This window comes from Typopeltis vanoorti, chromosome 6 (assembly GCF_054136105.1).
Source record: "Typopeltis vanoorti isolate ZY-2024b chromosome 6, IOZ_Tvanoo_1.0, whole genome shotgun sequence".
Lineage (NCBI taxonomy): Eukaryota > Metazoa > Arthropoda > Arachnida > Uropygi > Thelyphonidae > Typopeltis > Typopeltis vanoorti.
This window is the reverse complement of record NC_143554.1, coordinates 5,368,017-5,384,607: the sequence shown is the minus strand read 5'-3', so window position 1 is coordinate 5,384,607 and position 16,591 is coordinate 5,368,017. Positions and strand designations below refer to the sequence as shown.

The window sequence follows — 16,591 nt, the reverse complement described above, 5'->3', positions numbered from 1 at the left end:
TTTGTACCTTTCATGCTTGGTAATAGAGATGAATTAAACTTGAAAAAACTTGCTACCTTGTTCTCTTCCACAGTGTCTATTCTTCTTGTCATTGTGTGGTCTTGGTAGTGCCTTCTCCCCTCTTCATACCACTATGTTTGGACTTCCTCCAGGTATTAAATGGCAGAATAAATTGCTGACTGATTTGACAGCTGGTTTAGGAATCCTCCTGATGCATTACTGTTAGGTTTGTTGCTTTGGCTATCTTTGAACTGTTCTACCCTCAAATGGGATATGCTTTGGGTCTCTAATGTTCGTTGTGTAGAATTTATGGAGACAAAAACACAAGTTAGAGCAATTACTTTACTTACAATTAAGAAAATAACACTTGCTGTTTCGACCTCTGTATCAAGCTCATCATGTAAATATATATGTACAAGACACAAACTATGTGACACCACACTTAAGTATGTCAAATTTAATTGCTTTGTTAACTGTTCACACTAGCCTGACCTCTGGTGAGAAAAAAAATTATATACATTTTTTTTGTATACAACAATTATTATACAGAGGATTAAAAAAATAGAATAAAATACACACACACAAATATCTTCTTATTCCTTCCCTCCTCTTTTACCTTGAGGTGTCAAAGATTTATATTCACTTAACTGCTACTGTATTGAGGATAAGGTAGTTAGCCCTATGCCTCACACAAATGTGTGTGTGTGCAGGGCCAAGCCATGCGGTTGTGCAGATTGTGCGCAGCACAAGGGCACTTGAAGATAGGGGCAGCATTTCACCATGGGAAATAATAAAAAAAAATATATAAATTTTCTTATTCTTGAATTATATCATACTGTATAAATATCAGAATTACAAAATCAGTCAAATTATTATGAATTCTTAATAATCTAACAACATTTTTAACTTAATACATCACCAGTTTTTTTATAATTTGAAGTGAAACGCTATCAATATTACCACAGATTTTTATTTCACAGAGTAAGCATCGACTCAGCGAAAATTGTATAAATATTCTCAATTGTTTATTATGTTTTTAATAGAAATTGTTAGTTTAAGACAGACTGTGAATTTATTCTTATGCTGTGTTTTGCCCAGTACCATCGACAGGGTGTAGCATAGAGGCAGCCTGCCTCACAGCTGTGCTTAATAAGGGCACTCGTTCAGCCATATTACAGCAACATGATATTTTACAAAAATGCAGCATTTAGTTTAGCGAATAAAAATAAAGGCGCCAGTTCCCAAAATATGGGTTATTATAATATAATAAATATGGGTTATTATATTTTATTAATAAAAAAATTACAGTTATACATACTAAAACTAAATATTTTAGAACCCACTTAGTAGATACTTAAGGAAACAACCCATAAAGTATCATACGATGTGAATTTCATAAACTTTTATAGTCTATATATATATATATATATATATATATATATTAAATTATATTATGCATGAATTCTCCTACTCAAATTGCGAATCACTATCGCCCTCGACTTTCACATTAGAGGAATAACTCTCTCCCTGAAGTAACCATTACACTCTCCACAATAGAACTATACTGCAGAAATTACGTTTATCATGTCAATGAATAAGGTGTAATATATTTCTCAACAAATAGTGCAATTAGAGACAACTGGGAATATATAAACACTAACTAATAATCACTCCCCTCCAACAGAAACTGCTGTATAGACTGGAGCAAATCACAAGTTGCAGGTGCAACATATGGTTTTGCTTGACGCTACCCCGTCATGAACGTGTTAAAACTAAGAAATATATAGTGAATGCATTTCAGATATTATGGAAATCTGAAATGCATTCACTATATCGCGCAATCTCTCGTTAATACTGCACCAATCATATGCATTTTAATAGTTGCTTTTCCTCTACTGGCCTACAATCGCACACATCTTTCACTTCTTAGTAATTTGTCCAGGATTGTTCATTACTTATCTCAAGTCTTAAATTACTGATAATTTTTGCTCGATGTAATGGGAAAGAAGATGACTCTATTTGGGTAGATAACTTTGATTGCGCACTAGGAAACCACTCTCGAGGACAGAAGAAGTGATGAAGAATAGAAGCTTCTTGGTAAGTCATACCCATGTTCAGTTTTTTTCCTCAAAACTTTAGTTTTCCAAAATCCCCGCATATATCTTGCACCACAATTTTTTAGCTTTAATTTTGGGAAAAAAGTGAGAGTTATAGTCGAGTAAATACGGTAATTTTTTTAGCTTTCAAATTCTTAAGTATGGATCGTTGGTTCAAGACTGGATTTATAAAATGCACAAAAGAGAGCAATATAGCAGATATAGAAATAGGCAATTTCACTTGTCTCATTGATGATAAATTATTTATATTAAGTAAAAATGTATAGTATCGTTATAAATTTTGTTCTATTAAAAATCATTTTTTTTTTGTTTAAATGTACATCTAAATTCAAATAAAACACATTTACAATGAAATATATTTTTATTTATTATTATTATTATTTTGTTAAGGGTATTTTGAAAAGGTACTTGGTAATAATGAAAATTAAAGAAACAACAGCAACTATACTCACTGAGTATAGTTGCTGGATATCTGAAATTTCAGAAACACTGATCTATCCAAATATTTAGTCTGAAACATAGATGTATGTTACGATGTTTGTTTTCGTAAATTCCGCTTCAAATTTGGATAGACGAAATAGTGTCTATCCAAATATGCACTTCTTACGTTTTTTTCAGCGTCATTTCAATTTTGAACGTGAAACATATTGAGTGCATTGTGTATTCTGTGTTTAAGTGACTTTGGACAATTTACGACTTTGATTTTAATTGTGTACTTATTTTTGGATTTTTGATAGACAAATAAAATTTTAAAGATAATAGTTTATAAATTATAAACTTGTTAATCAGCTGAGGGACCATAGCTAAAAATTCCATATATACGCGGGGTAGACTATCGGTGCGTCAGGCTGATGCGGATCGAATTAAATTAATAAACAGGTTATTTATGAGCTATAAAACTCTTTAGATGATCAAGTTTGTTTACACGTATTGCAATTGGCCCTTTCTTGATACTTTTTTTGGTGTATTTTGGCATCATTTCATTTTGTGCGTTACTGTGCAGTTGCCTTTTGTTTTATAAAATATATTTATTGTTGTTTAGTAAATTTTTTGTGAATTTGGATTATTATTCACTTAAAGTAAGTGCATCTATTATATTTTTGCTAAGTTTGAAAATCAGTTAAATTGTTTCATTTTAGTTAATTATCTTATTTTGAAAACAAAAGATTTTTATCTTATGTTGGGTAGACGTTTAGAAAATAAATAATTTTCAAGTGATGAAAATAGGGAGGAACAGAACTACCATCTCAGCCACCCTAAACGGAGAACAAATAGAACAAGTAGACGACTTCATATACCTTGGATCAAAACTAACAGAAACAATAGATAAACTCAAAACAATCAAACACAGAATAGCGATAGGTGGACCACCATGGGAAAATTACAGAAAATCTGGAAAACAAACAAGATACCTAAGCAAGCCAAAATCAAATTATATGAAGCAATAATTATACCAACAGTCATCTATGGAGCAGAAGCGTGGACTGTTAAAAAAAAAAAAAAAAAAAAAAAAAAGAAGAAAAAACTGTTGGCATTTGAAATGAAATGCTTAAGAAAAATAAATAGAACAAGTTGGATAGAAAAGAAAACAAACATCACAGTCAGACAAGAACTATTGTATAAAAAGACAATAATAGAAAAAAATTAGAAGACAACAACTGAGATGGTTTGGACACACTGTATGCATGGACACACAGACTTCCTAACGTCCTAATCAGTACTTTTCCAACTGAAAAAAGAAGACCCGGAAGACCAAGAATTACCTGGCTGAAATTAATAAAGAACATCTCGGGATGCAGAACGTATAAGGAACTTTTTCGAACAGCAAGGAATAGAGAAGACTCAACCCATCTTAGACGGAAGAGAAGAAGAAGTTCTTGTTCTGGTTGGAAGACATTGGTTGGGGTCCTTTTACTCATTTCTTTAATAAATAATTTTAATATTCTAGAAATTTCTGAATTATTAAACAATTACCAGAATGTAAAAAGTATTAAATAAATATATAACTGAGAAATCAATCAGTGGCTAATATCTCTACATGTTAATTTTCAAAAAATACCTAAAATGTAAGCATATTTATTATTCAAAGCCTCTGAAAAATATTTTGTAATAAAAAAAAAATAGTCAGTCTTGGGCCATTCACCTTAAAAATAATAGTCGGTTAAAGGTTAAAAGATAAGTTTAAGGGAAAATTTCAGAAATTATTTATTTTGGTGGACAACTTTTAACGCTCTTCTTAATTTGAAGTCTAACCAGATGTGTTAACCCCCAGATATCGGAAAAAAAGCCAAAGTTATTTGGTGCACAAAACAGGAAAAGACAATTGCAACGAGTACAACTGGAACATAAATTGACTGGATTGCTGAATAAATTTTTAACTTCAGGATCACATATAAAACGAAGAACAGAAAGTTCTGATGAAGCAAGTACTCCGTGTAGCTCTACTACAGAAAAAGAGAGGACACAAGATAACTATGAAGAAACAAATGTTACATGCAAAAATGAAACTGGCCTGACTGGACTGTCTACAGAAATTGCAGCAAAAGAAATATTGGATTCTGATTCATCGAAACACGAAACCTCAAATTTTACTTTAAATTTTATTGTTAATGATCCAGGTACTTGGCCGAATCGTATAACTACCAAAGTTAGAGATTGTTTAGTTGAGCATTGCTCGTGTCAAGTAGTTAATAAAGAATTTTCCAAAGATGAACCTGGCCGCAAGTTATCCGATTCATACTATTATCGAACTATAGCAAATGGAGAAAAACTTTTACGAAGTTATTTAGTTTATTCAGAATCACGAAATTTGGTTTTCTGTTATTATTGCAAAATATTTGGTAGTCAAAATTCCCAACTTACTAACGAATATGGTTGTAACGATTGGAAACATTTGAATCATATACTAAAAATACACAAGACAAGTTCCGCGTACATTAAAAACTGTTCAAAATACAGCAAACTTAAAATATAGTTGATTAAGAAATGCATTATTGATTGCACACAACAAAGATTATACGAAACTGACAAAAAATATGGCAATCTGTTACAGAACGGTTAATCTACATAATACAATATTTATCAAGACAATGTATAGCTTTTAGAGGTCCTTCACAAAAACATTTTGAAAATGATAATGGCAAATTTTTAAAGTTAATAGAAACTGTTGCTAAATTTGATTTGATAATGGCAGAACACTTGCATCGCATCCAAACATCACAAAAGAGGAACATTGCTCATTATTTAGGTGATAAAATACAAAATGAAATCATCCGTATAATTTCTGAAGCTATAAAACAAAAAAATTTTAGAAATAGTTAGAGGTGAAATATTATTCATTAATTGTAGACACTGCTCCGGATATAAGCCACACAGAACAATTATCTATTGTTATTAGATTTGTTAATCAAAATAAAGATACAAATATAGCAGAAATTCATGAACATTTTTTGGGTTTTTCAATCTGTAGAAGATACCACAGGGCAAGGACTATTTCAATTTATAAAAAATGATTTAAAATTATTGAATATTAACATTTCGGATTTACGTGGCCAAGCTTATGATAATGGTTCAAATATGCGAGGCCAACATAATGGACTGCAGAAAAAAATCCTTGAAATAAATTCAAAGGCTTTTTTTTATTCCATGTGCTGCTCATTCATTAAATTTGGTAGTTAATGATGCAGCTAAGATATCCTGTGAAACTGTAAATTTTTTGGGGGTAAACAGGAATTATAATTATTTTTCAATATCTGTGAAGCATTGGGCTATATTAATAAAACATATTACATATTCATATTTTAAATTTGAAACCATTTTCTGCTACTAGGTGGGAAAGTAGAGTTGAAGCAATAATGCCACTTAAAAATAATATCAAGGAAATTTACCAGGCTCTTTTTGATATTACGGAAGATGAAACTAAAGATATTGATTCTAGAGTTCGGGCAGACAACTTAATTTCAAAGATTTATTCATTTAAATTTATTTGCTTTGTTCATGTTTGGTACGAAATCTTAAGTCTCGTAAATGTTGCAAGCAAAATAATGCAGAATCCAACATTTGATATAGGAAAAATTACAGAAAATCTTGATTATGTTATACAAGAATTAAATACTCGCCGAACAGACCAATATTTTGAAAATATTATTAGAACTGCAAAAGAAGTAGCAAACGATCTTAATATTGATCCTATTTTTCCAGACATTCGCAAAAGAACAAAAACAAAAATGTTTGGTTACGAAGCATCAGACGAGACAACGCATCCTAAACAAAATTTTAATTAAATTTTTTCTTCACGATTTTAGACACGACAATAACTTCAGTCACGGAAAGATTCATATTTTTAAACAACATAGCGAGGACTTTAAAGTTATAAGAGACATTAGCAAATTAAAAGATTGGAGAGATGAAGATTTAATGAAACATTGTAAATATTTGCACTTAAAACTGAGCGACAATCAAGATTCCAACAATCACAATATTGATGGTATGACTTTATTTGAGGAATTAAAAACTTTGCAATGTTTTATTAAAGAAGAGTCAGCTCCTCAGGATGTTTTAAATTATATATACGAAAATAAATTAACCGACATGTTTCCGAATACTGTGATTGTGATGGCATATTTATTTAACATTACCAATATCCATAGCATCAGGGGAAAGAAGTTTTTCAAAACAGAAACTAATAAAAAAATTATTTGCGGTCAACAATGTCTGGAGAGCGTTGAACGGATTTATCAATTATATCAATTGAAAATAATATTATGGATTCATTAGACATTAAAGACATTAAAAATTTTGTGGCGGCTAAAGCAAGATGGATAAATGTATAAACTAAATCTACATTTATCCTAATTGTTATGTAGATAAAAGCATGTCTCCAAATTATCTTTGTTATGTAGTATTTCTTTTTATATTAAAATAAAAGTAATTTTATGGGGGGCGCTGAAAAAATTTTTGCCCAAGGGTGCCTCCAACCTATGGCACGGCACTGTGTGTATGTATATATAAAATTTACAGTGGAGCTACATCGGTTGCATCTGTACAGTCCCATTATTCGAATGTTTTCTCCTGTTAGGATTCTACCGTCATGTTCTGCATGTCATATAGGTTGCAGGTGTGTCTTCCAGAACTCTTGGAATTATTAATCCATCATTCTTGTTGAGATTAGGATAATGAATCGCATCTCACAAGTTTCTTTGAATTTTCTTTTGAACCAGGTTTTGGTGTGGTGACTTGGTGCCTTTTCAGTTAATTGTGTGACAGATTTGGAGTGCATGGTCTGACAGACCTGTTTTGCCATAGCGTTTTCTTATTTGAATTGTGTACCCTGTTTCCCATATGTAGGGTAAGTTGCAGGTGCACTGGATTTTGTAAATAAGCCCCTACTAGGTAGGGAAGGAAAGGGTTCTTTGGATGTTTAGTATTATTTTAATTTCATAGGAGGTATTTATGTTGTATTTATGTAGTGTTCTAGTTTTCTGATATTCCCGTAATGTGTGATATAGCTATAGCATTTTTGTGAAGCATCTTGCAAACTTTTGTTTTTGTAGCCATTCTTTATAAATGTTTGCCTAATAATGGATCCCTAATTTGTTTGGAACTGGAGGGGGGGGGAGATGCTGGAGACCTTATGGTACCCAATAAAAATGGTAGCAATTAGCTGCACAGTGAATCATATACCATCCACTATTTTTATTTTTTTATTTTTTATTTAAATATGGCAAGTCATTTCAGTTTTGGCTTATGTTGGACACCTATTTAGTATCTAAATTATACAGAATTATATGAAATGTGGAATTATATGCTTCATTATTACATAAAGTTCTTATTTTGCTTTTTAATAATAATGGATGCTAAGGAAATTGGTCAAACAGTGTTTAATTATTATCATCATCCATAATGTTATTTAAGTGTAATTCACATTGTTGCAATGAGCAAATGGTACCTTGATTGTTCATGTTGGAATTGAGTTGCGTGTAACTAGCTTGGTTGGCAGAGTGGTGAGTGTACTTTTTTATTATTTCTCTCCAAACAAAACAGACTGCAGGTTTGAATCCTGCCATGGACATGACTGTTTGTGAATGCCTTCAGGTGGGCAATGAACTTTATTATCTGGTAGACAACTATCACTCTACTTACTGAATTCTTGAACTGGGCTTGAAAAAGTTCCATATTTGTCTCTAGAGCAGTTTCTAGGAAACTTACAAAAAAAAAAAAGTATCCTGAATAGGAATGGGATCTAGTTTAATAAGGTGCAGATAATTCACTGTGTATATCATTAACAGTATTAACATACCATATAGCATCATCATTATAAAGGAAGAACAATACTTACACAGCTGATCTTCACTATTAAGCATGAATGTTTGTAGTGCATTTACTACAATGACCATTTTCAAGACCATCCCACTGTCTTCTTCTTCCTCTACTACTCTTTCCCTTTGATATCCAGTTCTTTACTCATCTATTATCCTACATTCTTTCTGTATGATTTTTTGTTCTTCCTTCTGTTTTTGGTTCCAATCATTTATTGGCTACATTTTCCATGATTTGCGAGTTCCTGATTTTATTTAATATTGTATCGTCAATTTTTTTTAATGTTTTCAACTCAGTGGTTTCATTGATTTGTCTAATTTTTGTAGTTGCTGCACATGTTTCTGTTGCACATGTTAGTACTGGCCTGATTTAAAAATATTACATACAGATTAGCTGTATGTATGTATGTATGTAATTAACTGCATATATGAAACTGTATGTAATATTTTTAAATCATGCATTCCATTTCTACTTTAATGTTTTTTTCCCTAATAGTATATTATTGATTTAGTTTCTAGCATACCGCTGTAGATATAGAATGTAATTATATCCATTTACTTTGAATGTTTACTTTCTTCTTTATAGCTGATGATTCTGTATGAGGCATACAGTATGTAACTGGTGCCATCATGTTGTTGTAATAACGAAATTTAATATTTGAGTTTAATATTTAAGAAAGTCATTAATTACATCATAATAACCAGAATGTTATAAGAATGAGAAATTCAGCCTGTATTAACTAGAGACATTTGTATTATCAGTTGTGTTTGAGTTATGAAGCTGGTTATTTCTTCAAAATAAGTGATTTTTTTTTTCTGTGTATTAATTGAATGAATTAAAAAAAATTTGATAAATGGATTTTAATATTATTATTATTATGTGATGTCCCCAAGGAATCCAAAGACTCATCGAGGGAGGGCACCTACTCTACAACTCTCCGTCTCCACTACTTTAACCACTAAATACAGCAAATTGCTACTACCACCATCTACTGCCCACCACCACTAGTATTTTTTGTCTGTAAATTGCGTGTGTACTCAAGGCCGATTTGTTTGTTTGCAGATGAAAAACCTAAGTTTCCACATGAAACTTAGATTTTTCCATCGTAGTTAGCCGACCTCCATATGAGATCGTCTAACTCACCTTCAATTGAAAAACCTCATATAAAGATTCTTCTTGTTACGATGAGAATTGAACTTAGGCCTTTTCCAATTGAAGGGTATAACATGCTGCCGTTCTTCCAATTGTGCTATGGAGGTGCTATTATAAAGTTAGTTTTATACTAATATTAATGTTATGTTTTGTTTCTGGGAACATCAGTAATTGAAAAGTATATCCGAGCAGATACAGAACTGTAACATAATTTTCATACTTGTTTATTATTTAGGTTGTGAAAGCTTACAAAGAACTACATGAAGAAAAGGAAAAGATAATGGTATGTATACTATACTTTTTCATTATGAAATCAGAATTTCTATAGAACTGATTGGAAAAAGCAATCCTTTTTAGTGATTAAAATTTTTTGGTTATAAAATATTTTTAAAATTGAGCAGGTAATTTATTTCAACAGAAGGTAAGTCAGCCTCCAGAGAATACATTAAATAAAACAGATGAAATTACATTTAATAAGAGAAATGAAGTTGAATGAACTGGGAAGTATAGTGACCCCATCATAAGTCCGGAAGACTCCATGGAATGCGCACTAATAATCTTTATTGTAACAGTTTTAAGGACCAAAGCCAGGTAATTGCTGAGAAGAGACCTACATGTTGTGAAAAGTACATGTGGAGAATATTGCTGAAATTTGACTGTGTCCAGTTCTTGCTTTCCTGTGGATTGCTCAGTTGTTGCCATTTGAATGAATAGTCTGGCATTTCAGAATTTAGCCAAAACATATTGTATTTGGAACTTGCTTAAACTATGTATACATTACTATGGTACAACATAATCAGATACATGTTGTCTATGGACTTGCCTGTTTTTACTATAATCCTCCTGTTTTCCTCATTGAAGCTGCAGCTTCACTACCCACAATTGATCTAAATGATCTGCTGCAAATTGTCCATCAACCAACCAGAATACTAGATAATCTGCTTCATTCTCCCAACACTAATCTTTTCTTAACTAGTTCTCCTCCTTTCAAATATGCTGTAGAGGTGACCCTTCATCTCAGTAACTCAAAACATAATCTTGTATAAGTTTTCTCTTTAATAGAATGCTTCACTGATGCTTCTTTTGCACAGTGCAGTGTTGTTAGATGATCTCTGGGACTTCAAAGGACTTCTGCTTCTTTTTTGTTGTTGTTGTTTGGTCAGATTATGGCTACTGTTTTGTAGACCTAAACATTTGCTCTCTGCGTAAATCGCTGAAATCATCTTCACAGGAATGAAGGTCTTCATTTCCTGCTCTATTCAAAATTCCCATGTTGCAAACCTTGGTTTTACAACAAATGAGCCCAGGCAGTCCAGGAGAAAAATTGAGAAAATTGCCATCTTTTAGTCTATCTTTGGCTTTGTGTAATTGGATAGCCAGTTTTTTTTTCTTTTTTTTCCCCTCTCTCTCAACTGTAGAGTCAGTTTCTTCAAGTTATGAACCTTTCATTAAAAAAAAAAAAAGACTCGAAAAAAATAGGCCATTAGCATCTTTAACCTTGCCCACAACTTTGCAGTAATGCCTCGTCAGGTTCCTACTTTAGACTTATGTTGTATATAGAGTGTGGCATCTGCAACTTACCTCCAAATATTATCAGCAATATCAGGCTTCATATAGCTGACATCCTTTCACAAGCATTGCTGTCTAAAAGAAATCTGTCCCACAGCCAGCTTCATGCACTCCATAAATTACATAGAGACAAAAATACAATAATTACCAGAGCTGATAAGGGTGATGCTACTGTGGTCTTTAATATCAAAAGTTAAACTCAAACTTTTTAATCTCCCCCACCACACACACACAGATATACTGTTTGCCTAAAATTTATAAACCCAATAACCCTCTCCATCCCATAGTAGATGCTATTTCCTGATCCTCCTTTAAACTAGTCAAATAATTAGCTAAAACTTTAGCCCTGTTTGCTGACCATACTTTATCTTATATAAAAATTCCACTCATTTCAGATTTTTAATCAAAAATTTAGTTTTAAATAATGCTGTTATCATGGTGAGCTTTTGGTGTCACTTTATTTACTAATAACCCCCTTTCTGACACTTAACTAAAAAAAGATGCCCCAATTTCTGACAACATTGATCTCTTCAATTAATGCTATCCATGCTGGTTATTTCATTTGGAAGGACACCATGTAAATAGATAGATGGTACAGGCTTTGCCCCCCCCCCCTCGCCAATTTCTATATGAAGTATTTTGAAGTACATGCTCATTGGAGATAGTTTGTTATATATTACTAATCCTGTTTAATTCTGAATGATGAAGGTGACAAGAAACAGAAGATAAAGATATTAGAGATAACAGGAGTACTTACTTTCAACAATTGCTAGATGAAATAAACAGTAACAGCGTGGTGGTGAGGGGTGAATATTCTGGGTGTGCTAGGTGTGCGGTGCTCATCCACGAAATATCAGTATCACCCACAGTATATTTTTGCTTTTATTCCGTTAAAGATTCCCCCGGTTGTTTGCAGACTTCGCTTGATTCCTAAAATTGAACACAATATACTGTACTAGTGTTTCATTGTCCTCCTCAGGAAGGTAATAAAGCATTAGTGCTTCATGAAGAAGGCACTGTTCACCGCATAAACATTGTGTCACATTCACGTTAACCCTCCAACCGGTCAGGACGTATATATATATACGTCCAGCTAAATCTGGATACGATTAAGTACACCTGTTGAAAGAACATGGATAAGAAGTGCAATTTGGTTGTTCTCCTTTAGAGGGTGTGATAATCCTTCACGCTGTAGAGAACACTTAAACAGATTATCTCGTGAAGCTGAGTCTCGGTTCTCTATAACGAGGAACACAGTTCCTTGTTTTATGCTGGGCAACTGGATTCTTAGTTATATTAGAGAGACTAAAAATATAGAAATTATTTTTATTTTCTCTTTTAATTGTACAGTTTTAAATTCCAGGATGAAATATAAATCTTTGCATACTTTCTTCACTTAAATATTGCATTACCTTGGAGAACCAATGTTTAATGCTTTTTTGCTAATTTTGTCTATTCGCTTACTCGACAGAACATTTTCTTTGTTTTTGAAGAAATTAATTCACGATAATTATATGAAATATTATTTAAAAAAAAACTCGGCTGCTGACATTCTAGATTATGTTATCTTTGTTCAAAATCATATAAAGACAACTTTGCTTTATAGAGAATAATATGCAATTCTTTAATCATATCACTAAGTGTTTTCAAAATATCATAATCTACTGTTCTTTGCACTTTCATCTAGTTGGTTTCCCTGTATAATTGGTCTTTATAAAATGAAATAAACGGTTATTATTTAACCATGTCGCCGTCAATATAGATAAAATATACCACTCCTCTACACTTTGTATCCATCATATATTTCAATGTAATATCAGTGGTATTACAATTTTAATATGCACTTCACATCCATGGTAACTTGGATGTATATATACGTCTTGGCCGGTTGGGTGGTTAAATTGATATGTATATATTTTCTGCTAGTTTATATATTTTGCTCCAATTTTAAAGTAAGTGATACTTTTGCACGTATTCTTTCATACAAAATATGAAAATACAAAATACATATACACATACAAAATATGTATACATATACATATTTTGTATGAAAGAATATAAGCAAAAGTATTGCTTCTTGCTTCTTTCTTGAAAAACCTATCTGGTGATTCCTTCTCTCATATAAAACATTCAGCTGATTTTGTTTCCAAAATCAAATATGTCAAACTCAACAAATCAGATTTAATGGCAAGTTTTGATATAGTTTCCTCTCTTCACGAATGAATGGAGGACCTCAAGAGGTCCTCCATCTTCTCAAGAACAAACTATCCAAGAAATTATTTTCTTTACTCTCTCACTGTGTAAATTCAGGGTACTTCAAATTCGAAAATAAGATTTACAAACAAAATTCATGATTGGCTATGGGCAGTCCGCTCTCTCAGATTCTTGCTGATATATTCCTTCGAGACTTCGAAGAAACGGCAATTAATTCCTCTACACTGAAACCCAAAAACTGGTACCATTATATAGATGATGTATTCCTCATTTGGGAACACGGTTTAAATAACCTCAATATTTTTCTAGACCATCTCAAGTTTCATGAGAATATTAATTTCACCTACAAACTGGAATCCAACAACTGTCTTTCCTTTTTGGACTTAAAACTCACAAGATGCACTGATAACATCAAAATCTCTATTTTTAGAAAATCAACACACACAGACAGATACCTTCATGCTTCTTCCCATCACTACCCTCTGCAGAAATTAAGAATTATTTCAACCCTAGCACATCGTGCCAGATCTTTACTAACAGATGAAACAGAGATTGAAAATGAGCTTAATTTACTAAAAAGGACTTTTGTCAACAATGGTTTCTCTCTTAAGAAAATTGATAAATTTATCTCTCACTGTCATTCTCCTACCATAGAAGATTCTTCTTCCCCACGAGCATTCATTTCTTTACCATATATCAGCTCTCTCCCCAAAACTGGTGAAAATTCTTAGGAAATTCAACATTAGAACTTGTTTCACTAAGTTTCCAAAACTTCCATCAATACTAAGTAGACCTAAAATAAAACGTCTCCCTCTCCAATATCCACGAGTCTACAAGATCTTGTTAATGTGGCAAACCATATTATGGTCAGATGGCTAAATCCATCCTTTACATATTGAGGAACAGAGAAGAGACATATCTTACAATAGGACCAGGGCCAGCGCTCTCTCAAGCCACATTCTCTTCTCTATTAACTCGGATGAAGGCCTTCAACACCTCGTAGACTGGCCGCAAACTTCTAATATTCATAGGTGTTGTGATGAGCTCGAAAGGAAGATAGTCGAATCTAAAGAAATATCCCTTGATTCATCCCATATAAACAACAGCCTTAGCTACAATCTTTCTGATGCACACGTTGCCACTGTCCAATACTGGTGCTCTCGTGACAACTCTTGCATGTAGTCAACTTTAATTGGAATTCCAGCATGCATTCCTGTTTTAAACTGTACTTTGGTCTTTTATATTAGTTCTGTTGATGTAATTTTATTATGTCTCTGTTATTTTACATAATTCTTTGTCTTTTATACCTGAAGAAGTTGAATTTTGTTCAATGAAACTAGTAGTATCTCAGCATTAAACTTCATTCTTTTTATTCTCAGTATTATAGTCATTCAAACTAATTTTTTCACACACACACACACACACACACACACACACACACACGCACACATATATATAGATAGATAGATACAGTTTGCCGCAACTTTGTCTATTAAATTTTCATAGCAGTGTGTGCCACAGATTAGAAATTTTCAAAGTAGCATGAATAATATATTTTTTTTAATTACAAAACAGCAAAGTTTGATAATAAAAATTTCCTCTACAATAAAGTTCGACAGATTGAACAATATTATTGCCTTATTTCTTTTCTCCTACGGAAGAAAAACGGTAAAATGTCACTCGTATAATTATAGCAGATTTTCTATTAGCAAAAATGGTAAGAAAATAATCATTTTCACTTTCATTTGAAAACACAAAGAAAGAACATTGTAAATTCACCCAATGAAAAAGAAAATACTACATATTTTTCTTCTGTTATTATCTGTTTTTTTCTTGTAGTAGAAAGAAGAAATTAGTATTAGTTTTATTATTATTAGTATGACACCTCCAGGGAGTCCAAAGACTCATTGAGGGAGGGCACCCACTCCACAACTCTCCGTTCCTACAACTCAACCACCAACTTCAACTAACCGGAACTACACCAATGCCATCTACCGCCGACCACCAATACTAGTATTTCCACAGACAATCATGAACATTCATGCTCACGGCGGGATTCAAACCTGCAGCCTTTTGGCTGGAGAGTGGATATGCTAACCACTTGGCCAATCAGGCTGGCAATTACTGCACTTCATGCCAGAATTCATGGCAGAAAAAATATTTATGTAAGAGTTCTAACATCAGCAGATATAACGACATTTTCTTCTAGTATAGATATGACCTTATTGAAGTATAGTTAAATTTTTGCTACTATTTTACACTAAACTGCGCGAGCATGTTCCTGAAGTGATTTACATTTGAAACAATCGCCTGCAAATTAAATAGGTCTATGATCCCCCCCAACCTCCAAAATAAATGATTATGTAACACATATGTGCCTTTTCTCTTAAACATTTCAAATTCTTTTTTCAAGATTATTTTATCAAATAATTTAGAATTTTTCGATAATAAAAGTGAAACTGATCACTATAAATAAAGAAATCATTTTTGGCAATAAAGAAATCATCAGCCTGTAAAAGAAATGTCAGTTTTCTGTGTTAGGATGTCTGAAAATGAAACAAGACATTCTTGCTTGAGGCAGTTTAAGTAATCTAAGCTTTAGCTTTTCTTCCAGCTAACAGGATTATCATTGAGCATTTCTAAGACATATTTCAGAAATAGCAACCAGAAGCAGTAGAAGTACTGTAGTAATATTTTGAATTTTTTTTTTTTAAAAAAAAAGGAACAAAAATTGCACAACTGAACTTTCTTTTGTGTAGTATGCATAAATAGTTTCACATATTGAAAATATAGCATAGTATTTCTAAATCTTAGAATAATTTCAGCAGACTGCTGAACAGCTGATTTCAGATGCAAAGAAAGAGTACAGAATTAGTAGCTTCGAATATACAACAATATTATTGCTTTATTTCTTTTGTCAAAACGGTAAACTGAAATAAGAGATTTTGAATAAAAATGAATATTCTGTGTATTATAAGACATTATTGATCTACAACAAAATACCAGCATATGTGAGATTGATAAGACAGAAGAACCGCTGATAATAATAAAAAAAACTAACGAATTTAGGATTCTTGAAAGTGTGGATAATTCCAATAATGATCGGATGTTATGTATACTGAGTCTGATATGTTGACTGAGTCTCACCAACCAGAGAAATTAACATAACATGTGCAACAAATTTTATGAGATGATTTGCTGTTCCATCAAACCATATTTAT

At 32.2% G+C, this 16,591-nt stretch overlaps 1 protein-coding gene across 3 annotated transcripts in view; it reads left to right on the top strand.

Moving 5' to 3' along the window:
- LOC150105258 (uncharacterized) overlaps window positions 1-16,591 on the top strand; it is a 560,407-nt gene that overhangs the window by 65,230 nt on the left and 478,586 nt on the right. For all 3 annotated transcript variants that reach the window (XM_090394016.1, XM_090394015.1, XM_090394017.1), the window contains exon 5: window positions 9,823-9,870. In XM_090394016.1, the coding sequence (XP_090250142.1) occupies window positions 9,823-9,870 (48 nt within the window). The remainder of the gene's footprint in view (window positions 1-9,822; window positions 9,871-16,591) is intronic.